The following is a 24513-nucleotide window of genomic DNA, read 5'->3' as shown; positions in this document are numbered from 1 at the left end:
GCTGTTCTTCTGTAATTTCTTGTCTGCTTCCCCCAGGTGCTTCGAACTGTTTCTTTACTGCCGAAGCAAGCTGCAGCAGACGGCAGGGTCCGCGAGCGGCCGCCCCACCTCGCCCTCCCTAGGGGCGGCCAGGGCCGCCGCCCGGGTGGGGCGGGAGCGGCGGCCCGCCCTGGGAACTCGTCAATGAGCCACGATTACGCTCACGCAAGGCGCCGTGCTGACGGTGCCCCTCTCCTGCCGCCCTGGGACCTGCTTTCCCTCCGGGCGGCGCGGCCGGGCGCCGCACCGCGAAGCGGGGACTCTGCGGGGCGCTGCCGCCGGCAAATGGCGGCGGGCGGGAGCGCTCCGGGCCGCGCGGCACCGCTGCGGCGGCGGGGCCGGCCGGGGGCGGGCGCAGGCAGGAGGCCGCCTCCGCACACGCGGAGCCGGGGCGGGCCCGCGCCGCTCGCTCCCGCCGCCGCCGCCGCCTCCTTCCCCGCGGCGCTGGCGCCTGGCCCGTCCTCCCGTGCCGGCGTGCGGGTAAGTGGTACCGCCGCCCCCCTCCCCGGCTCCTGCCTGACGGCGGGCGGAGCCGCGCCTTACCCCGCCAGACGCGGCCGCCCGAGGCTCCCCGGCGGGCGGGCGAGTAAGCGGGCTGGAGCCGCGGCCTCCGCGTCGGGGCCGACTCCCGGCTCCTGCTGCCAGCCCGGGCGCGGGGCCATGGCGGCGGGGGCGGCTGGGGGGAGGCTCAACCTCCCAACTTTCCCCCCCGCTCGCGCCGGGCGTTCCCGCGGCGGGCAGCCGCATGGCGCTGGCAGCCCAGGGGCAGCCCTGCGCTCCCGCTGCCTCCTCCGCTCCCGCCCGCCCCGCCCCCTCGCTTCCTCTCGCCCTGCCCCGGTGGCCTCGGCCTCGCGGGACCCGCCGCCGCCCAGCCGGCCCTCCCGGAGCGCTGCTCGCCCCCGCAGGGCTGGGGACGCCCCTCGCACCAGGCGCCGCCTCCGGGGGTGGCTGCTGGGCGCTGCCGTATCATCGTGCCCTCATCCGCCGCCGTCTGAGCCCGCGTGCCTCCGCTCGCGAGCAAAGGGCTTCGTACCCCGCGCTGCCGCTCCTGTTTATTGTTTCAAGTGGGAAGTACCCCGTAGTCCCCGGCAGCGTGTGCGTGTCCGCGTCCGCCCGACAGGTACCGCACCAGAAGCGGTCGCTCAGCATTTTTTGCTGGGGGAGAATCAAGCCCTTTATTTGTAGTAGTAAATCAGTCTTTGCTAAAACATGGTCTCCGTTGAAATTGCTGCGGGGTTGCTGTTTATGCAGATTCTGGCTGTTATGGAAACACCTGTTTGCTAGGAGAAGAACTGAGGCGTTGAGACGTTTGAGCAGCTGACAGAGTAATAGGCACTAGCAATCCGTACAGGTGAGACGATGTGTGCCCCGCTTGCTCCTTCAAGTAATTATCCTGCAGAAGTATTCCCAGATTTTGGCCACCATTTGGCACAGGATAGCACTCTGTTGTACGTGAGTCATTCCGTCACTCTAAGTATGGGCCGTATCTGACAACTTTGGAGTGTCTGTGGCCAACGTTAAATTCTTCGAACAGTTTGTGTCATTCAGTAACTAGGTATTATAAGTTTACTTTAGAAACATGAGATTTGTCTTGTTACCTCCTTTGGCAGGTGTCTCAGGATTTCACTGTCAAGTGGTGTTTTCTTCACCATGCAAAGATATTTACAAGCTGTCTAGAAGCCTTTTCCACATCAGTGCTTTATAACCCGGGCTCCTTAAATTTGGGAACATAGGAGAAGAATCTGGAAATGCTGGTGATTTGCTTCTCTTGGGTATGATTTTTTTCTTATTATTTTTAAAGAAGGATTTTATGTACTTTGTCTTTAATTTAGGACAAACTGAAATTCTGCTTTCTGCTTGAAGGTACATTGATTTGATAATTGTTCTGCTCTCTTCTGCGTGTGTTTTGTCACTGCTGTCATCAGGTATCACATACACTTTTTTATAAGTATCTGCTTATTTTCCTTTTGTCCGTTCCTTTTTCTAGTGTCCATTTTCAGTTCTTCATTTGAACAAAACCTTTCAGGTGTTTCTAAAACAATTGTTCCTGCCTCTTTACCCTAAGTTTGTGACCTCTGCAACGGGAAGTCCAAGCAATGAAATCAGCAGTGTCTAGCAGCTAACTGGTAACAGTTAACAACCAGCATTTGGTGATTATCGAGTTAGTAGTGAGTTTTCCCTTAAAAATACACCCTTTAAAACTAAATAGAATATGCTATCTAGTGACTGGAGAAATAATACATGATGACGTGTATAGCTCTAAAATACTGCTCTGTGCCTAGATTAATTTCTTAGTAACAGTTGAATCCTATTAATTTATAAACTTGCCTGTTGTTGTGGGCAAACCTGGCTTTGGGGAACTTAATTTATTGCCAGTTAACATAAACTTTTAATTACTGATTTGGCTAGTGAGATACAAAGAAGACAACCAGTTAAACAAATGCTTGGGGGAAAACTTTCCTACCCCTTCCCCAGGCTCAAGTTCACTTCAGACACCTGCCCTCCCCTGTCAGTCCCCACAGGTTATGCTCCAGTGGTGCAGGAGCTTGGGGTTGGTGAATAGAGGATTTTTTCTGCTGCTCTGTCTCCTTTCTTCTGCTCACGGGCCCCTCAGGGGTGTCCTTGCCCCAGCATGGGCACCTTCAGAGGCTGCAGCCCCTTTAGGGGTGTCCCTGCTCTGGTATGGAGAGCCTCCTTCCAAGCGTGCACCTTCAGCTGTGTCCCCAACAATGTCCCCTTCCCGATCCTCCCCCCATATCTTTGTTTTAGCATGCTGTCACATGCTTCCCGCTGTGTTTCCCATTTCGCTTTCTGCCACTGCAGCTCCTCCCTTTCCTAAACAAGCTGTAGCAGAGGCACCATGTGCTCACCTGATGATTGGAGTTTCGGCAGGCAGTGGGTATGGTCCGTTATGGAGCCAGCTGGCACTGGCCCATGACCAGCACAGGGCAGTTGATGGCCTCCTCCCATGCAGCCCTCAGCTACCAAAACCTGCTGTTCATCCCCAACACACCAGTGTGCCAGTTGGGTGATGATGGGAGAAAGGTCCTGTCGCCAGCTGATTACAGGAACTTCAGTCACCTTTCATAAACATAGAAATAAAACCAAACTCTCTGCTGTAGCTTGCTAAATGGCAATATTGTGTTAGGTCACTAGCTTGGTAACACTTTTACAATTGTATTTGTTATTAACTTGTGTGTCTGAGTACTGCCTGCTCCTGTGTAACTTCTGATACCTGGGTTCAGAAGTGGCCAGTTTCTGTAATGATCACATTCATACGTGTTTTCATAGTTGGGTTTTTTTTGCTAAAACTTTCTCAAAGAGTTAGTTTGCCTCTCTTTTTCAGATTTGAAGGTACTAGTTCTGCAGAGAAAAAGGTGGCAGCTCACATTGCCAGGGAAGAGTCAGAGCTCTGCTCCACCAGTGTAAGTAGTCATGTTCTTCTCAGAGATCATTTTACTTCCTTTTTGGTTGGTTTGTACCACTTGTTCAACGATTTTATCTCATCCCTCTTATCTTTTGATCTGAATTGCTGCCACCTTGAGTTCCCTGTGGGATTGTGTGTGTTAGAGGTGAACACAGAAAAGGAAGAGATGAGATTTCAGGTTTGGGGGAATTGAGCCATCCTCTCTCAGTCCTTGCAAGATGAAATCTTGTTAGAACAAGGAATAATCAAGAGTAGTCATGTTTAACAGAAGGCTTGGGAACAAAAGGTTTCTTAGGCACTAAATTGCTATCAACAGTAGAGCCTGTGTATGCAGGGCTGGATGCAGCTGTGGTAAGAATTGGCAAGAGTGATGGTGGTGGTAAATAGTGTAGTACTGAATCCTGCTCGCCTGTAGCCTAACATCCATGCTGCCTTGGGTGGGTGTTAAGTCGCCTTATCATCTCCCTTCTTTCTTCCTGAGTACGTATTGTTTCTAGCTGTACAAAATCTTTCCTTCATATTTAACTCAAAAATGCAGAAAGTTATGTCGTTTTTCCTGGACTGTTGCAGGGTGCAGAGTACTTGAAGTGAAGAGACTGTTTATTGATATTGCTCTTAAACAGAGAGGAAATAAGCCATTCTTCTTGCTCCTAAGGGCTTTCTACCCTACACTGTGCCTTAAACATGGAAACTGTAGAAATGAACAATGTATCCCTGAAACGTCCTCGCTCTGAGGATGATGTGGCTAATGCAGACGAAATTAAAAGACAGAAGATCTCAGAGAAGTCTAAGATGGGGAACGACTCTGGGCAGAGTGTTGAGGCTGTAACAGAACAACCTGACAAATCTCTGCTTGAGGATGCAAAAAATGAAACAATCCCCAATGAGGAAAGCGAGGAGCAGGAAGATGAGGAACTAGAGGACAGTGATGAAGATGGAGATCCAGAGAGCTTTGCAGACATGATGAAGCATGGACTGACAGAAAGTGATGTTGGCATAACTAAATTTGTTAGCTCTCATAAAGGGTTTTCTGGAATCTTAAAAGAGAGGTAACTCTTTGTTTTGTTATGTATGTTAATTCCTTGTGTTAAGCAGCTGTTGTTCTCCATTTTCCTTTTCTAACTCGCAGGATGCAACTGGATTATATGCGGCCACCTGGGAGGCTCATCACTTTCTTTTCCAAGTGCTGAGACTGAAAGAAAGGTTTAATTTGTGGCTTTTTTAGATTGTTTTTCTGGGTTTTTTTTTCTTCTGTCAAATGGAGCTCTGAAGAAAGAAGCTGTGTATGGGTAGAAATACCTGATTACACTGACCTTTGCTGGTTTTTTTGCTCTCTGGCAGGAGCATACAGCATAAAACCTTATGCAGTATGCCCACCTTTTGTGCCACTCTTCAGTGCTGATATGAGATGCACCGGAGAACCATATTGATACTGCTCCTCTTCGGTGGTTCTTTGCTTTTGCCTGACTTTTTTGAGCTAATGCCTTTAAAGAAATATATTGTCAAATGGTCAATTAGGCTTAAATTATTGTCTGAACAGTTGTAATGTTGTTTACAAAACATAAAAGAGAAGATTATAACTCAGGGTATGGAATTTTACATTATATATTTAATAAGATGTTTGGGTTTTAGTAGCTTTTATTAATTAAACTTCCAGATTTTTAGAATTATATAACATTTTTGAATAAAACAGAATGCAAATACAAATACCCATTGAAGTGAGAATCGTTGTTGCCCTGACTTAACAAAGCAGTTAAGGATGCTTTGTTTACACCCCAAGAAGTCCCTGTTTTTTAAATATTAGCTTCATATACGGATCATTGTACATAACAAAGTGATATGTACATATTATGTATGTATTTAATCTTTATATGCAGCATTAAGCAGCTAGCATAATCCTTTACTAGGGAACACAGTCTGTGTTGAACCTCCTTCTGGGAAATCTTCCAGTTTTGAGCCAAGGTGGCCAAAGGTAGCTGGGTGATGGAAACATTCATGGTTTTTCGTGAACGTTCATGGGCTCATGGCTTTTCTTTGATCTGAGTTTATAACAGCTATCATTAATTTAGTCCTGGCATTTTTGTGGTACCAGTCACTAGCATGTCTAGGCAGCTACAGGTCATAAGAGAGAGGACACACAACACTCCTCAGGAAGGAAATCTACCTGTATGATGTATGGCTGCACAGAGGCTTGGAGGAGGCATGGTAGGAACACTCCCATGGTGAAGACTTGTTCATCTTCAAGCATTCATAGATGAATAATTTTTTTTCTTTTTTTTTTCTTTCCCTTTACAGGCAGATGCTACTTAAATGATTTAGCAATTGCAGCATAGACTGTCTGCTCTGTTAAAGTTGGGATGTTTTTATTATTGGACATAGTGACTTAGTCAAAAATGTCACAGTCAAATACCTTGTTGCTGTCATAGAGTATGCAGAGTGACTGTTTATTTGAAAGCTATTTTCAGTAATTGAATGTATGTAACAAAGCTTAATTTGTCCTGCTTGCCTTAGAGTGGCTCACGTGCACTTTATTCTGTAGGTTATTTGAAGTGACAGAGTTAATGGATTTGAATTCACATTGTAGCAATGCAGTAGAGTCTTAATTGTCAGTAATGATTGGGACTGAGGATGTGCATTGCTGATCTCTGCAAGCTAGTAATGAAATGACTCAGAATACCTATAGCAGGTGTTCAGTTATCTGCAAAGAAGTCTGCTGTGTTTAGATACGCCAGACTTCCTTCTGTGTTCTCGTGGTGTCCTTCTGAGGGGTGAGAGCAGGTACAGCATTCTCATGGTTGAAGTTTCTTTTACATTAATTGAATTGTGTGAATTCAGAATTATTGAATTCTGCTAACACCTTCTTGAGAAAGGACTTTGTGATGTGAGATTTTTTTTAGTTACAATTTTAATGCGTGTTTCTTCCTATCAGATACTCAGACTTTGTTGTCCATGAAATAGGCAAAGATGGACGTGTGAGCCATTTAGATGACTTTTCTGTTCCAGTGGATGATGAGGTAAATTTTGAGGTAAAGATTCAGAAATGCCTATGCTGCTTAAGCAAAAACATTAAAAGGCGGCAAGTTGTTCCATGAGGGTTACTGGATGTTTGCTTTCCCCCCCCAAATATGTATTAGGATCCATCAGAAGAAACATTCACAGTTTTGTCAGAGGAAGACAAGCAGCGTTTAGAGGAGCTCCAGCTTCTTAAGAATAAGGAAACTAGTGTTGCCATAGAGGTAAAATTAATAAACGATATGAAGTTTGGGGTGAGGGAGAAGGATGAGGGAGTGAGTGGAAGGTACGTGCTTTCTAGTGTATATAAGGTGTAGAGAGCAGTTTGAACATGATGCAACAAGTAATACTGAAATGTTTCTAGTTTGGGGTTCAATTCTGCAAAGCCGTACAAATATACTTAAATTCATGCATGAGTTGTCATTTTGATTTTGGTGGGACTGTGCACATGAACTCAGGTATATGTCTTAATTTCTGTGGTGGTAAAATTTTCATGCAGTATTTTGATTTTCTGTCTAGTAGAAGGTTATACAATAATTATGTAAGAAGGATTAAATAAAACATCTATCCTGATGAAAGACTATTTTCAAGGTCAGTGTTTAGTGATTTAATAGGAAAGAAGATAAATATGCTCTTCTGCAACAAGACAAATAAGAAGGCACAAAATGAAATTAAAACTTGGTATTTTAAAACACCCAAATATTCTGTCTAGTTGATGAATAACTGTTGAGCTGAATTTGGGACTGAGAGATGGGAATAAATCTGGTAATTTAAAATAAGCAGTCATACATTAAATAAACTTATCTAGTCATGGTTTTCATTAGAAGAGGGGATTTTATTAAACACAGAAGAGGGGAATAAATCTTGAGAATTTTCATTTGTGAGTGTTGAGGCTGGGGTTTGTAGCAGAGTTATTAGTTTGAAAAAGAATAAATTTTAATAAAAAGGCTAGACTTTTAAAAGTATACCTATTAGTACTTTAGTGTGATTAGGTAGGTTTTCTTTACGCATGCAAAACTTGTGAGAGAATCTTTCCCCTTTTTGTATTGCTTTATTTGGTTTCTGCATGCATGTGTATTAACACAGGTAATTGAAGACACCAAAGAAAAGAGAACAGTTATCCATCAAGCTGTGAAGTCCTTGTTTCCTGGCCTGGAGACTAAAACAGAAGATCGAGATGGAAAAAAATACATTATTGCTTATCATGCTGCTGGGAAAAAAGCACTGGCAAGTGAGTTTCAGTCTCTCAGCAGTTGGGTGAAATAAATACTAAAAATATCCCCCCCTTCCAAAAAAAAAAAATCATGAGTAAGTCCTTCAAGTAGATTGTGCCTCCTAATGTAGTCTCGCTTTGCTTTTTCCTCTTTGCAACTGATGCTGTGCATCTAAAATTATTAGCAACACAAAGAATGTCTCGTGTTTAAATTTCTGCTTGTTTTTCTTTCCAAATTGTTCATCAGATACAGCTATATTAGAAATGAGAGGATCTTTTGCTATTTCAGTGGGAATAGGCAAAACAGGGGCTTTGTTTTCAGTATTGTTTGTACTTAGCTTTCATGAACTTACTTGGGTGTGTAAGTGTGCATTGTGGAAGAGGCTGTAGTTGAAATATGTATGTTAATGCTGGCAGTCAGTATAGTCTTGACTGTCTTGAAAATTTGTGACAGAATTCTCAATGACTTCAATAGAGACAAGCACCTATTTGTTTTCTTGGAGTTAGAGTTTTATATAAACATAATATATTTACCCTGATCTTTAAGGCTACTTCTGCTTCCAAGGCTAATTATGTTTGCAGAAAATTGTCTTTATTCATTACAAATTGCAGTTACTGTTTTGGAATAATCAAAGTAATGAAGGATTTTCAAAATGAAATGTCGTCCACCTTAATCTTGCCAAATACTGTTCTGGTTACTGGGGATAAATTCATGAGTTCTACATCTTTTAATGTTGTTACAAATTTGTTGCTACTATGAGTTGAGAGGATTGTCTACGTGCAGAATGTTGTACATTTAACGAAAGGTATTAAGGTTTGGTTTAAACTGATTGCATTCCTATGTCACTTCAAACTACTACAAATGATAGTATGTAAACCTAGTCCTTTTATTTTAAAGATGAGGGAGATGGTGAAAGGGTAAGGAGATAAGATACCTTAAAAGTGGAAATAATACCATCTCCACACTCAATTATTATTTTTTAAGGCTTGTTGCAAGCAAATGTGGGAATGCTGTACTTTTATTGGTACAATTATAATGTGTTTATGTATCTTGTTTTACCATGTTTAGAAAATATGTATGTTTGCATGATTTATGCATGGAGTACGAGTATGTACACTTACCAGCACAAAACTCTTGTCAGCCAGTTTTGTTCTCTGTTGGTTTGTAATGGTTTTACCTCCACCTTTTCCTTCTGCTGCTTCTATCCTTTAACCAGTCATGTGGTTGTTATTAGGCTGCCCAGTCTTATTTAAGAGATAGGGTATAACAGAAATTAAGTATTTAATACAGACTGAAAATGATTTAGTGATATGTGTCTAGGATATTATCTGGAGCACCGTCTTGTGATGCAGAGGAGCATCATCTATTTAAACTTGGATTCCTAAGTTGTAATGCTACAAACACCTGTGCATATTGGTGGAGATGTGTGCAGTTTCAGTGTGTGTAAATGCTTATGAATGTAGGATTTCAGGCTGCAAGCTCTTTTTAGTCAGTCATATTTCTGTTTTGTGTTTATATAGCCACTAACATGTCTTAGTCCTGAGTGGGTTCCCTAGGCAAGAAACACTTCAGAAGTGTAGAATATTCAGATGTTATCTGAGATATCTGATTACTTTTGTTGATAATGTCAAAGATTACCAAACAAGCTTTCCTAAAATTTAAAATGAGAAGCTGTTTTGTCTATAGTAAGTTTACTCCCAAAATACTTAAAATACTGCCATACTAAATAGTCAGTAAACTGCTGTTTCATCATTGTCCACAAATGAAGTTTGTTGCATCTCCGATTGAAGCTTTCCATATGTTCACTGTTTGCCTCTGCACGATTCCATTGCATAACTGTCTAAATTGCTGTTATCCGCCACCTAACTGTTGGATGCTCTCTAAAGCATAAACAATCCCATAACCATAAACCTGCATGTTCACCTCTAAAAACCCTTTGAGAGTCTAAAAATTAAATGCTACTCTTTTGTGCTCTTTATGCTATGCATTGGGACAGAGGTCAGAACTGCAACAGGTAAGAGATGTTGACATTTCATACTACCAAAATGAAATGCCAACCATTACGACCTAAATAACGACAAGACTGGCCAAACTAGTAACAATTAAAAAACCCAACACATAAGTAATGCTTAAAATTCCCTGAAACAGCCGAGAATTGGGCTTGTGCTACCTCTTTTTCCTAGTGCAGTATAGGCAGTAGTCACTCAGTGCAGAGAAAGTCTGCCAGTAATGAGTGATGTGAATTACCAGTTTTGGCGATACTGTTTAACATCTATGGTGAATTTTTCATGAATTTCATTAAGACAAGCCTTTGCCCTTCAGCCTTGTATTTCAGACACCACTGTCTGTATATATACAACTTTTAAAGTGTATGTCATACATCCCAATGTTTAAAAAAAAGCTTCCAGCCCTCGAGTTGCAGTAAAAGGTTTGCAAAAAGGGCTTGGAAATACAATTTTACTGTCAAAAATGTAACATGGCTCTGAAACATAGCAATAAGGACTGCAGACTGTCCCTCTGGTCCATCTATTCAGTTGAATACTTTGAAGTATTGGGTGAGGAATGGTTAAATATTGGGACTGTAGCTGCAGCCTCCCAGTACACAGCACTGCTGGGCAGTGTTTTGGAATAGGTAGGTGGCTGTCATGCCCAAAGCATGAGGAGCCTATTGGTATATATAGTATCTATAGAGTCCTCTTAGTCTAGCCCAGATTAGGGCTCCCTTCTTGAAGGGTGTTGAAATGACTGTGTGCAAGGTGGATTAGTTAAACTTAAAGAATAATTCCAGCTGGAGAAGACTTTCCTTGTGAATCAAGCTCTGTCTTCCTCTCTTCCCTTCTAATTACTGAATTCTTCATGAAGGATCTTACTCTTCAAGATGAATGCAGTGTTTCCTTGACTGTGCATAGGAACGGTGGCTCAGAAGGGAAACCATCAGGAGCATGAGGCCTCTTAACAGGCTTTGGACCGTACTGCTGAGTTCAGGTCCTAGGAAACTCCATAGTGGGAGGGTCACTTAGAAACTGATGGTACAAGGCAAGCATTGCAATTATTTTTCAGTGATTAAAAATGTGTATAGTATTTTATACTGTAGTATATGAAATTGTTTTTGCAGAAGTGTGTGTATGAATGCCAGCTTCTCAGACAAGAAGATATATCTTTTACCAGAAAGTGTCATGAAAATGAAACATATTCACTGTATGTGGGAGATATCTGGGCTTTACTAAACTAACGTGAACAAAGAGAGCAAAATTTCCTAAGAACTTCCTTCCTGCATTGGTGTTCATATACTGGAATAGGACTGACTTTTCCAGTTAGCTTTTGCTGTTATAAAAGATGCTTAAGCCCTTTTTGTACAAAAAGAGGAATGTCTGCTTGGTGGCTACCAAGAGATAAGGGACTTCTTATTTAAAACAAAACAAATCCTTAGTTTTGTTCTTACAAAACAAAGAATTTATAAACAAAGCACCTCAAAATTGTTTGCTAAACCTGTGTAGAATCAATCCCCCTTCCCAGTAATGCCGTTAACAGTGGATGATTGTAAAAGGAAGGTTTTATCTCTGGAGGCTTTTATGTGCAACAAAAGCTTGACAAATACATTGACAGTTTTCTTCCCTCTCCAGAAAACACCAAATAATTGTGCAGAATTGCAAACCAGTTGTTAGTCTGCAGGAGCTGAAGTTATCTCTCCCTCTGTCTCTCTCTAAACAGGGCACAGTACCTGGACTGAATTATTTGTTAATGTCTCTATTGTGCCAAATTTCTCTCTCCCACAGGACTTTTAAAGAAAATTCACTTTAAAGTTTTTGAGTATACTTTTTTAGCCTTTTGTAGAGATATGACCCATGCTTTTCTATGACATACAGAAAAAATACTATGGAAATAAAGAATATGTCAGTACTAGAAATAATAATTGTAGTCTTCCCATAAACAGGGCTCCAGTGACCTCATCTATTAATTACGGAAGGCACAAGATGAAATGTAGAGTGGCTTTTATTGCTGAAAGTCAGTGTAATGATAATGTTTTTGAGACATTTAATCAGGCAATATGGCAGTTAAATGACCAGTGTATATTTTTAGACAATTTCATGACAAAGGAACTGTCAGCTTTTCATTCAAGGTTTTCGAGGTAACAGAATAGATTAAAGAGAAGTTTACAGCCCAGTGGAAGGGGAGACTGTCACTTCAATGTGCTTTGCAGCTTTTGCTGTCAGTAAATCACTTTTTCTTTAAAAAAAAAAAGGCAGAAGAAATTCTCTTGCTATTTGTTTTAAATGTAGCTGCAATGCAAAGATATTAATTAAATTCAAAAAAACAACACTTTACAAATTCTAACCTTTTGTTTTTAAAGATCCAAGGAAACACTCTTGGCCGAAATCTAGGGGAAGCTACTGCCACTTCGTACTGTACAAGGAGAACAAGGATACTATGGATGCCATTAATGTCCTATCCAAATTTTTACGGTAAGGCTGTTGTTTCTGCCAGCCTGGCTAGCGTGCAGTCCTCCCCTGGCATGTTTCACATTACTGTAAATGTTATGCTTCAGAATTATGTAAGAGCAACACACAAGTGTTGCCTAATTTGTAGCCAGTGTTTAAAAAAAAAAAAAAAAAGTTAATTTAGAATTTCAAATTTGAAACTTGTAAGTTTTAGAAGGAGGTGAGAAGGGAACAAAATGATCCCAAGAAGTTTAGGAGACTGTACCCTACTGCTTCAATGAAGAAGGGTCCGCAATTGAAACTGGCTAATCTGAGAAAGGCTCAGCAGCTCAAAGCCTCAATGTGCAGAACCTGACTTAAAAGCCGATTTTTTATTTTTTTTTTTTCCCCCAGTGCATGAATATATGCAAGTATGTTATGAAGCTGTCACATACAGTTGTGATAATTGTGATAATATGCAGATCATTTCCTAAGCAGTTACAGCTGATAAACTATTGTTCTACGTATTAATTTCCCCATGGTAACACAGTTTTAGTCCTTTCACCCCACAAGTACAGCAACAAAAAGATTGCCAGAGGTGTGATGTGAATACAGTGAATTGCTGAGGAAGGACTATTTTAAAATTGGGTCGATTCAATGATCTGCTTGCAGGGAGACTTCCCCACTTCTTTTCCATCACCCTTCCTGTCCAAAAATAAACGTTTGTAATCTAGACTTTATACAGTATGCTACTAGTATTTGTATTTGAGAACAGAATGGTGGGAGCATCGTTCGGTGGAAGAACGTGTGAATGGCGATCTTGCTACCCCCTGGTGCCCGTAGCTGGAATAACTGGAAACGCTCCTTGTGTAACACAGGCTATAAAGTACGAAGTGGAAAGGAAAGGAAATTTTCCTCTCAAGGAAGGAACAGATTAAATTTAAAATGAACGTCTCGTATTCTCACATACTGTGCATGCATGGTATTCAAAGAGATGTGTTGTTTGAAGTTTAAGGAAGAAATAGACATGAAAGTTTTTTTAGGGAAATCGGTGGCTGTGCATTTGTGCATTGAGTGGATGTATGTCAAGTACGTCAAAGCTCATATTCTGAAAGCACAGTTGGGGTATAAGTGAATCTGTCTACATATATTAAAACAGAAGTTTCTCTGTGTTTTATGTACTTACCGATGAGATTAGAAAATGTCACGCATATTTAGGGGTGTCAAATTGTAGCCTAGTTCTGGGGAACAGATGTGTATTTTCTTTTTAATATAGAAGATTAATAATTCTAAGTAATTATGCTGAAAATTGTTTGATCTGTGCCTATTTTAACATACGTAGTGTCTGTTATTGTTGCTTTTAAGAGTGAAGCCAAACATATTTTCCTACATGGGAACTAAAGATAAAAGGGCTATAACAGTTCAAGAGATCGCTGTTCTTAGGTAAGTGAAAATGTATTGGAGTACTTGCATTCCTACTGTGATAACTTGAATATCTTGCTAAATACCTTGTAGACTGAGTATTTATGTGACACAAATGGCAGATTCAGTCCTGATGTTGTAAAGCACATGTATTAATGAAGGTGCTATAATCCTTATTCCATGGTGATTGCTAGTATTTTCAGTCAGTGGTGCTCCGAGTCATAGGCTGGATACATGTATTTGGCTGAAGCAGTGGGCCAAATTGCCTACCTGCTCTTACACTGTGTGGCTTCTGTGCAACAGCAGAAATGATACAGTGAAAATTATGTCCCGTTTCCTTCCTGACTTCTGTTTCCCCCTTCCTTCATCTGGAATCCTATTTTCTTCCTCACTGAACTCTCTAAACAGCTCCAAAGAAGGCTAACCACTGCCTTTGCTCATCTGCGAGTAGCCAGAAGGGGCAGAAAATGATGAGGAATTTTTCCTGCCTTAACCTACTCCTATAAGTCAACTACTAAGCTAAAATAAAATTTGTCATATTCCAAGATAATTATATGGTTTCTGGGCACTTAAAATTAGTGTTACATCTGTAACTGAGAATGATGGATACCTTGCAGTCATATATTACAATATCTGTTTAGCTACCTGGAATGTTCTGTCTGGACTACTACTTACAACTCTCTGAAAACCACACTCCTCAAGTGAGGAGTTCCAAGGTTTGAGAGAAATTTGATAAAAACCTTGCTAAAACAGGGCATTCACCACTACTTAATTGTTCATATTTTTCTCCCAGTGGTTTCCATGTGCACATGTTAGCACATGTAAAAGGAATTATTTATTTGTGAATTGTGAGAAGCCCCAGATTCTCATTGCTGCAAGGCAAGTTTGCAAAGTGATGACAAATAATCAAACTTGCGGTGTAGCCACCTCAGGTGCTGTTCCATTTACTTTTAACATGATCACATTTAATGTTGTGTCCAAGAGCTTCAGTGTGTTGCAAGCATTGACTGGGGAGGGGGAGCGTACTGGTTGGTGGTGTCTGGTGGTGCCACAGTACCCAACTCTCCTGCGCAGCCTTGGAGGAGGATGGCACAGGAGAGGAGACATTACTGTTTATCAGCCCACTCTGAGCTCAGTACGCTGGCCATGCTAATTGGCAGATTTGTCTATCCGTATAAGTTTTAGCAGAAGTGTCAAAGAGCAGCTGGGTGGTGCAAAGAACAGGGTATGTTTCCGAAAGTACTAGAAACAGAAATGACAGATCTCAGTGACAGATTGGATTTCATACTCCTTCATCTGTGCTAGGCTTACACAGTGGCTAATTACTTAACTCTGTGTTTATGACTGTGCTAACTGGAGTGTATTCATGGTGTAGTTACTCAAATACTTAAGCAGAGTTCAGCTTGTGGGGTACAGTCTACATCAATATTGCAACATACCTCTTGTTGAGCACATACTGTAATATGTGAAAAGACAGTTCTAACAGTCTTTGTCATGGTATACCTTTTCTTTTGTATAAGTAGCCTTGAGTTATGTGTTATTTTAGATATGTAATCAAAAGGCAACAATCGGAAAGGCAACAATAGAAAATTGGGGAAACTGGACTCACTGCTTTTTGTTTTGAAATGCTGGCATTTCTATAGTTATTTAACTGCCTGCTTTTCTAAGCATAGGTTGGTCACTGTTGTCTGTTTGCTTTTAGAATCACTGCACAAAGACTTGCTCATTTGAATAAATGTTTGATGAACTTCAAATTAGGAAATTTCAGTTACAAGAACTATCCACTGAAATTAGGAGAACTGCAAGGGAACCATTTCACTGTTGTTCTCAGGTAATATGTTAGGATGTATGTAGACTGTTCTGTTGGAATTTTGTTTTTCTTTAAATAGGTGAGGGATATCAGTGTGTCTTGTGTTACAAAAAAAGAGAAGTCCTTCTACTGGCAGGAGTCTGTTGACCTTGATAAAAGCTATATAATGCTGATGTTGAGCTTAATATTATGGGGATCACAGAACAGTGTAAGCCCTTAATAATCTCGAACTTTTCTTTTAAATGCTAGAAACATAACAGGAACTGATGAGCAGATAGAGCAAGCAATGCACTCTCTCAGGGAAATTGGATTCATTAATTACTATGGAATGCAAAGATTTGGAACCACAGCTGTTCCTACATATCAAATTGGCAGGTATGTGTGGTATGTGTTGTTTTCATTCCACACACACCCCCTTTTCCCCTTCCCCTTCCCCCCCCCCCCTTATTTCTATCCCTGTGTAACTGCTAATCTATTTTTTGGGAATGTTTTTCTGGCATATTGCATGTGCCAGTTTTAATCTTAGATTCAAGAAAGAACTTGTTTCTGAACTTGCTTCAGCAGGATCTTGCATAATACCACTTCTTTTAATATGGCATAAATCTAAACGCTGCTACTTCTTTTTTTTTTTTTTTTTTTTGATAAGTTGGCTAAATCTCCTTAAAATCTATTTAGTCAGTTCTTAATGAACTTTACTGTTTGAATCTTAGAGCTATTCTACAGAACAATTGGAATGAAGTAATGGATTTGATATTAAAACCACGACCAGGAGGTAAGAACTGAAAAACGATACGAGTTGTTTCTGCCTCTCCTCCTCCAAGAATTGTATGTTCAGGAAAAACGCTTTTAGATTTTGGTTCTTTTAATTTGAAAGGACATTTGTGAGGACAGCTTTCCACATGCTAAACTTCAGCCAGTTTAGCAATGGAGAAGTAATCTCAGACTCTCTGCCTTTCTGCTTCTCTTTCCTTGCTGTGCAGTTTCTTGCAGTGGGGGGTGAAAAGGGACCTGAATACTTATACCCAGAGTCTGCTCATACTCCACATGAAGCCTTCCAACCTCAACTATTCTGTGATTCTGTTAACCTGTCTAATTACCGTGACTGAAGCTTTAATTTTTCAACTATTTTAATCAAAGGTGAAATGGATGCTTTTTGTGTGTAGTTAAAATATTTTTATTTTACATCCTCATTCTAGCTGAAAAGGGATACTTAGTAAAATGCAGGGAAGAATGGGCAAAGACTAAAGATCCAGCAGCAGCCCTCAAGAAACTACCTGTAAAAAGGTGCGTGGAAGGACAGCTTCTACGTGGACTCTTAAAGTATGGAATGAAGAACATAATCTCTGCATTTGGCATAGTGAGTGTAAAAGTGCTGTGGGGTATTTATTTGAATAAATGCTCTTTTGATGGTATCATGAATTTGAAATAGTCTCATAGATGCTTGATGAGCAGTTTAAGTGTAACTTAGCCACATGGCAACTGACAGCATCTGTAATTAATGTTTGCATAATGAGCTTTCTGATTTATACAACAATCTGTCTGGTACATTGGAAGGAATACAGTTATACTTAGTAACCATGTATAACACAGACCTGAGAACTGTGCAAAGTTCAGTATCAGAGTTCCTCTGGTGCTTTAAAAGTATACATCGGACTGATAGCGTGCTAAAGAATCAGCTTGGCATAGAGGTGGTAGATTCACTGTCATTTTCCAGTGCTGTAATCAAGATCAAGTCTTTGGAGAAAATACCTCATCACCAGCAAACTACTGTGCCCATAGTAGGAGCTGAGGAGTAATTTCTTGTTTATGAAGATGATAATTAGAATAACACTGCTTTCACATCTGCAGAGTTTACTTAAGATTTCAGGAGGATGAGTATGAATTCAGTGTTTTATAATAGCCCCATGTGTCTGAACTGTTGAATAACACAAAAATTAAACTTTTTATTTTAATTTAAGCACAGGGATTTTTTTGTGTGAATTTCAAATCTATAAAAGCATTATTTCTTCACATACCCTTTTCCCAAATAATGAATCAAATCTGTTTACTAAGAAATTGTCTTGTTGCTGGAGGAGGTAACATTTCACACATATGCTTTTTTGCTTATGATTGAGAGAAAAAAACGAAAAATACATTCTTTGATGTTTCACTTTTTCTTTACCTCTAGATACCAAGAAATAATCGTTTAATGTATATTCATAGCTACCAGAGTTATGTGTGGAATAATATGGTGAGCAAGAGAATAGAAGAATATGGGCTTAGAGCTGTACCAGGAGATCTCACGCTTAAAGGAGGTAAAATCAGACAAACAAAAAGCCAGTGATGTTGTGTAGTTCAAATTCCTAGGAAAACAAGGCACATATCTGTTTATGTGATACTGCTTACATATTTTCTTTTCCCTCTCACCTATTTTGGTCCAGTGATTGCTGAATCCATCGGCCAGTTTTAGGCAAATTTTGCAAGGAATCAGAAGTTAGGTATTACATGTCTGTGAGCTGTTGGTTTGCTTGTTTTTCCAAATAGCTGAATAGGGAAGAGAGACTATGAAGGACTGATGTTCTCAAGAGTTAACTCAAACCTAGTTGAGCTGAGGAGAACCATGGAAGGATGTTATGAATTAACCACAGAAGTTTTTGTTTGCATTAGTATCTTGTAAAAGCAGAGGCTCCACTCAGTTAAAACTTTCTTCACTTGGATTTGCTCTGGCATTTCCCTGGAGTGAGAATATCCACAGTATTTCTCCCTCAGGCATGCCTGACGCCTGGGAAGAGGACTGTTCATCTAGTAGTCCTTATTTCCTTCAACTTTAAAAGTCTCTGGAAACCAGGCTGCGATTCTGCTGGTAACTGTAACAGCCTTGAAGACTGTTACTTCTTTCCTTGGAAATGTTGTCTATTAAGTGGAGATAAAACACAGTAGTTATCACTCTCAGGTTAGGCTTGTTTCCATCAAGTGGTTCATCAGCTAAATTTAGCTAGTGTTAACTGTCACAGGCATCCATACTGGTAACTCTGCATTTTCCTGTCCTGATTGTAGCCACAGCTGTTCATATCGAAGAAGGAGACATTGATAACTACACTATCCATGATGTAGTGATGCCATTGCCTGGATTTGATGTTATTTATCCAAAGCATAAAAGTAAGTCTGGCTGTTAACTTATGTACTTACTCTGAAAATGTAAGTCAGCTTTAAGATTTTTCTTAAAAAGAAGATAAGATATAGGCAACCTTGGTGACCATTAAAACAATACACTATTTCAGACCTCTGATGCATTACTGTCAGCCTTTCCCATTGTGATAATAAGAGTCTGCATTGTAACTTGTTTCATTTAACAGAAATCTGTTTCATGTTTCTTTTTAGCTATAGCTTTTCCAAAGAAAGAAATTTTTTGAGGCAAAATTATTTATCTCAGCACAAGGGGGGAAAAATGGTGACATGTTAATTGAAAGGTGATTTTTTTTTTTTTTTTAATTAGAAAGCAAAGCAAACTTCTAGGATTTGTAACACAAGCACACACTTGAGGTTAGGAAAAAGAGCCAGATCTGTTCGTTTAAATATTAACCAATATGAATCTTGAAAAAAAAAAAAAAAAATTAAAAAATAATATCTTTTGTCTCCTGTATATCCAGTGTATTGGATCTAAATTGTTTTTAATGGAATAGGTTGAGTGATCTATAATTATCTGCATGGAACATGATGTTGTTATTAAGGGATAGAGCTGTAAAATCCTTTTGGTTGTAAGGGACCTTGGGAGGCCTTTTGGTCAGAGCATGGTTAGTGCTGTATTTGGGCCAGCTTGCTCAGGGCTTTGTCTGAAACTTTCAAGAGCAAATAGTCTCGAAGTTATACTCCAAGTCTTCTCGACTCGAAGCTAAAGAAACCCAGTTCTATTAGACTCTTCTCACGGGCATGGCTACAACCCCTGGCCACTGGGGTTGTTCTCTGTCAGACTCATTAAATTTTATCGGCATCTACTTTGTATTGGACACACTGTTCCAAGTGCAGTCTCGTGAGTGCCCAGTAAAGGGCAGTAATTGTTTTTCTTGGTGTAGCTACTGGCTGAGCTCCTGTTGCTATTGGCTTTCATTGCTGCCAGGGCGTTCTGAGTTTCCTTTCCACTGGGAGTCCCAGGTGACTGTTGGCAGAGTTGCTCCCTGGCCTGTACCATAGCAAGGAGTTAATTGCTCTCAGGTGTAGGACTTTTGTCCTTGCTGAATTTCATGAGGTTCATCTTGGTCCATTCCCCTAGCCTGCCTAGGTCCCTCTGAATTGCAGTCCTGCCCTCGGGTGTATTGGCTGACACCCCAGCTTGATTTTTCTGTCTGCAAACTTGGGGTGAATTCCAGCTCCTTCACGTATGCTGATAAAGGTATTTAATAGGACACATCCCAGTTCCTAGAGGAACTTTGCTTGTAGAGGAGCTTCTAGGTGGAGCTGAAACCAGTAGTGACTATCCTTTGAGATGATGGCCAGACAGTTCTTTACCCATCTAGCAGTCCACCCACTCTAATGTTCTAACCTTGGATACAAGGATGCTGTGGGCACATGTCAACAGCCTTGCTAAAGGCAAGGTAGGCAACAGTCAATGCTCTCCCCTCATCCACAGATATAATAATTTCATCATAGAAGGCAGTAAGGTTGGTGGGGTTTTTGTTTTTAGTTTTCCTTTTCCCCCCATTGGTAAAACCATGCTCACTGTTATTCTCATTGTGTGCCCAGGAACATGTTCCAAGAGGATTAGCTCCATTACTTTTCCCAGGGACCGAAGTGAATCTGACTGGTTCAATTCCCTAGATGATCCTTCTTGCCCTTTCTGAAGATGGGTGCAACACTTGGTTTTCTGCAGTCACCTGGGACCTCCCCAGATCTCCATGATCTTTCAGAGATGATAGAGAAAAGGTTTAACCTGACATGAGCCTGCTCTCTCAGCCTGTATCTTCTTCCACTACTGGTAGTCCCTCTCTTTCCTGAACCTTGCCTCTAGGAATCGAGGCCTGGGAGACCTTGCTAGTCAAGACTAAGGCAAAGGAGGTGCTGAGACCATCAGCCTTATGTCTGTCACTAGACCACCTGGCCCATTTAGGAGCAGGCCAACATTTTCCTTGTTGTATTCTTTAATTCCTGATATCGCAGCGTAACTCTTGTTGCTCTTGAAGTCTGTTGCCGATTTCAACTCCAGCTGAGCTTTGGCTTTCCTAACACCGTCCCTACATGCCTGGACAATGTTTGTATATTCCTTCTTCATAGCTGGCCCTAGCTTTCACCTACTGTATGTGTCCTTACATATGAACAGAGTCATGAGTTCCCTGCTTGGCCAAACCAGTCTCCCAGTACATATGCTTGTTTTCCTCAACGTTTGGTTAAACTGTTCTTGTACTTGGTTGTTCTTAAAAGACCAGTCAGGTCTCTTGAGACTCTGCCTGTCAAAAGAAGTCCCAGAGCTAGGATCCCATTTATCACCCATCTCTGAAACACTTGGAAGGAAAAGATCCATTTGTGATGAGGTGCGGCACTGAACCATGTTGAGTTAAAAGACTGGAAGGAAAAACTGCAATTTTTTACATTCAATATATTTATACTGCGATTTGCCCACAGTAAGCTTAACTTATCCCTGTTTAAAATTCCCAATCATATGAAGTAATTAATGCTGGAAATTGCACTGCAAATCAAAGGCACCAGATGACATTTTAGCTGCAGTGTGTTCTCATATTTCCATCACCTTCCCTGTCGTCCCCAGATGTGCATGCACACACCCTTACCTAGGGATACAAGCCCGTCATAGAATTACTCCTCCTGTTTGCAGTGTACGTAAAGGTCCCTATCAGCTAATTTCTTCAGAGGGCTCGCTTAACTTATTTCACTCTGCTGCTTTTTCAGCAATGGGTAGTCTGGCCCAGTTTTTTTCCCTCCATATACCTGAGATTAGTCTTGCGAAGTTTCGATTGGAAAGCATGTATGAGATGTCAATAAAATACTTCATAAATTTTGTTTTCAGCTGAAATTTTGTTTTGCTCAGACTCTTTCTCAGTTACTGCCTCTACTAAGTAAACATTGTATGTAGTAAGATTTGCAATAAGTAATCTTAAACTTCTGTGCAACATTTATCCTATATATGCTGAAAACTACTAAATACAAGGGAAGAAACGCTGCATGAAAAAGGGCTGTTTCAATGGGCCACACTCTGCTCTCTCCTACTAAATATTTTCCTCTCTTGCAGTTGGTGAGGCCTACAAGGAAATGCTAGTAGCTGACAATCTTGATATCAACAACATGAGGCATAAAATCAGAGATTATTCACTTTCTGGGGCATACAGAAAGATTATCATTCGACCTCAGAATGTCAGTTGGTAAGTAGGAGGATAAAGCAAGTTACACTTGAATTGACAGCATAGGGTATATGTGGGATGACTAAGTACAGGAACACACAGGGGACATATGTGTAGAATGAAGCATAGGTAGGGAGGCATCCCTCTGCATTTCCCTCGTGGTTTTTTAAGCAGTTGAAATTGAACCACAGCCTTATTTCTTCCTTAGTCCTCTGGTTCTGTGATGCATGAGCGTCAAGACATCTACCTAGTTGTTATGCTCCTTGCAAGGGCTTGCCTGAACACTTCATACGTAATTGTTTATGCTGAAACCATGATAGATAGTCAAAACAGGGTTGTGGGTTTGTTTTTGTTTTTTTTTTTGGTAGTCTTGCTATGAGAAAGTTGGTCTTCAATTACCTATCTGTCAGTCAGAAAGATTTGTATCACTTAAACCTACTAAATCACTGTTATACAACCTAGTTGTCATGGCAACTGGATAAATAACCTTTTAAAAAGGTGACTGGACAAATATGCAGAGAGACTTGATCACTGATGCATAGAAAAAATGTAGAGGGTTTAGGAGGGAGACAAAAAATACAAATGTTTGCACTTTATTTTAATTAGAGTGGATGTTTAAGAGGTTATCTACCTCCCAGTTACTTTTTTCCACCTCATCATTATGTATGGAATAATTTCTTTTAAATGAATGGCAGAAAAGAGTAGAATATGTATTTAAGCCCTTCCAAAGAAGTTTAGATGGCGTTTTTAAAGATGAATGCTCCCCCTCAAGTATTCTTAGAGTTGGCACCGTTCTTTCAATAATTTTGTAAACTATACTTCTTGCATAGCTGGAAATCCTGACAGCCCATGAGGGAAAACAGATGAGTTATGCAAAGAAACTTCTCACTAATTTTTTTTTTATAATCTTCATCAAATACAGGCAAGTCTTTGACATAGAGCTTTATCAGTTATTGCACCATAAATGCCACCTTGCCTTATTTATTAGAAATTCCCTTTCAGTTTTAATTTCCAAATGTGAATAATAAATAATACTATTATAAATATATAAATTTATATAATTACATAATTTCATTCTAAAGAATGTCAAAATAATAAATTAAACATCTTATGTATATGATAAAGGGAGGTCGTTGCATATGATGATCCCAGAATCCCATTATTTACTACGGATTTGGATAAGCTGGAAGGAAAACCATCACCAGTTCTTCCTACAGGTAAGTTGATTTTTCTGCTGATGTTTGCAAAATAGAAGTTTGATCTGGCTGTTGCTTTGAACTGCTACCTATTGAAAGGTCTTCTAAGGAAGAGCTTTTGTTTAACTAGACTGTTAGGCTGTGGTATAAAAGATACCCAAAGTTAGGTGTCTAAATAAGGACCCTTATTCCTCAAGAGTGCGAGCAGTTCTTCCAGCCTCTATTGACTGTTCCATTTTCTTACAGACACGTGTAAAGTCAAGTAAATGCTTAGCAATAAATGTCTGTGAAATGCATGAAGGTGCAATTAAGCCACAAATTGTCTATACGCTTGAGCATACTTAACAGAACTCAATGGAAATTTTTGTTATATAACTGGACACAAGTTTGTTTGACATGACCTTCCAGAAAAAGTAAAGAGAGACTAGGAATTCTGTTTTGAAAGAACAAAAGTTTGTTTTGCTTTTAAAAGAAGAAAACCTCCAAAACATCACTTCCTGCTGAGAGAATAATATTAAAAAGAGGTTGCTTTGTGAAATTCCACTGTGTATTGTAAACTGGAGGGTGGTGGTTGTGGTTTTGTTTTATGAGTTGGGAGGGTGGGTCATGGAAAATTTTAAGCCAATTTAGGTGGCATTCTAGGGCAAGCATTACTTATGCCCTTAACAACTTTTTCTTGCTTTGTGTCCTTATGATAGATGGTAAATTCAGGGCCCTGAAGATGGAGTTCTCCCTTCCCCCATCCACTTACGCTACCATGGCGATTCGAGAAGTTCTGAAAATGGACACAAGCATAAAAAACCAGACACAACTGAATACTACCTGGTTACGCTGATTGAACTGCAAAAATAACCTAGTTTTTAACATACGTAAAGTGTTTTCCTATTTACATGTTCTGTACAAATCTTTAAAGACTGGTAGTAAGAGATTTGTATTTTTAAAAGTTTTTATTAGCGCTAGCGTTTAACTTCAGTAGTCATTTGCAAGATGGTGGTTGTAATACAATACAGACCGTAGCAGCTGGTACTTTTTAATGAATGAATAAGTTGCTTGAGCTGTAACATGGGTGCATCTTTAAGAAATGGGCTTAAGATAGCTTCAGCTCTGGAAGAATGTTTGGCTTGCCTTTTGTGTTGTTTTTTTTTTGGCAAGCACTGAATGTTTTTAAGAGTTCAGCACACGTATTCTCTTCAAATACATTAAATTACAGCATAGAAAAATGAGTTACAACAAAATAAAGGTATCGATGAATACTTGGATCACAGGAGTTCTTGCTGGTACCATTTGTGCTGATGCAGTAGAGGATTCTGTTAGCGAGGCTTTTTGTGTGCTGTAAAGCTGTACAGCTGTTTTAATTAGTTGATCTTTTAATGGAGAAAATACTTGTGCGTATTTTCCAGCTTTATTAATACCTGTACTAATGAACAGGTCCTGAAAATAAATAAGCCATTTCGGTTAAAGTGTGTTGTCTGTGCATTGCTGGCAGGGGATGAGCCGTCCGTCTGCTCGGAAAAAAATATAAAACTGTTCTAAGAAGACAATGCCTTTCCAAAAGTAAAAAAAAAAAAAAGCTTGTATTGCTATAATCACGTGGATAGAAGAAGGTCGCCGCCTCTGCGCGCCGTGGCGGCTGGAAGCCCCTTCCCGCC

General features: G+C 40.4%; 1 protein-coding gene across 4 annotated transcripts; it reads left to right on the top strand.

The window, feature by feature from the left end:
- Window positions 1–389: 389 nt before the first annotated feature.
- Window positions 390–24324, top strand: PUS7 (pseudouridine synthase 7). Of its 4 annotated transcripts, none has more exons than XM_075081391.1 (18): window positions 390–519; window positions 1650–1811; window positions 3386–3464; window positions 4037–4515; window positions 6396–6492; window positions 6601–6702; window positions 7565–7709; window positions 12044–12155; window positions 13476–13553; window positions 15235–15363; window positions 15592–15717; window positions 16053–16114; window positions 16539–16699; window positions 17510–17636; window positions 18379–18480; window positions 21560–21689; window positions 22794–22885; window positions 23563–24324. In XM_075081391.1, exons 4-18 carry the CDS (start codon window positions 4151–4153, stop codon window positions 23697–23699), a joined length of 1965 nt encoding a protein of 654 aa, XP_074937492.1. In that variant the 5' UTR covers window positions 390–519; window positions 1650–1811; window positions 3386–3464; window positions 4037–4150; the 3' UTR covers window positions 23700–24324. The 4 variants fall into 4 exon arrangements, with proteins under 4 accessions (XP_074937492.1, XP_074937495.1, XP_074937494.1 ...); XM_075081394.1 differs by having other exon boundaries at window positions 416–519; window positions 4122–4515; window positions 6396–6480; XM_075081393.1 differs by having other exon boundaries at window positions 418–519; window positions 6396–6480.
- The last annotated feature ends 189 nt before the right edge of the window (window positions 24325–24513 follow it).

This window comes from Phalacrocorax aristotelis, chromosome 1 (genome assembly GCF_949628215.1).
Source record: "Phalacrocorax aristotelis chromosome 1, bGulAri2.1, whole genome shotgun sequence".
Classification (NCBI taxonomy): Eukaryota; Metazoa; Chordata; class Aves; order Suliformes; family Phalacrocoracidae; genus Phalacrocorax; species Phalacrocorax aristotelis.
Note: the sequence above shows the minus strand (reverse complement) of the source record. Positions and strands in the feature narration are given on the sequence as shown.

What these genes read in the sequence shown, in the direction of transcription:
- PUS7 (XM_075081391.1), top strand. Translation starts at nt 4,151, where the DNA reads ATGGAAACTGTAGAAATGAACAATGTATCCCTGAAACGTCCTCGCTCT. An exon ending in AAACTAGTGTTGCCATAGAG is followed by an intron (nt 6,703 to 7,564) that starts GTAAAATTAATA and finishes GTATTAACACAG; the next exon opens with GTAATTGAAGACACCAAAGA. An exon ending in TAATCTCTGCATTTGGCATA is followed by an intron (nt 16,700 to 17,509) that starts GTGAGTGTAAAA and finishes CTTTACCTCTAG; the next exon opens with ATACCAAGAAATAATCGTTT.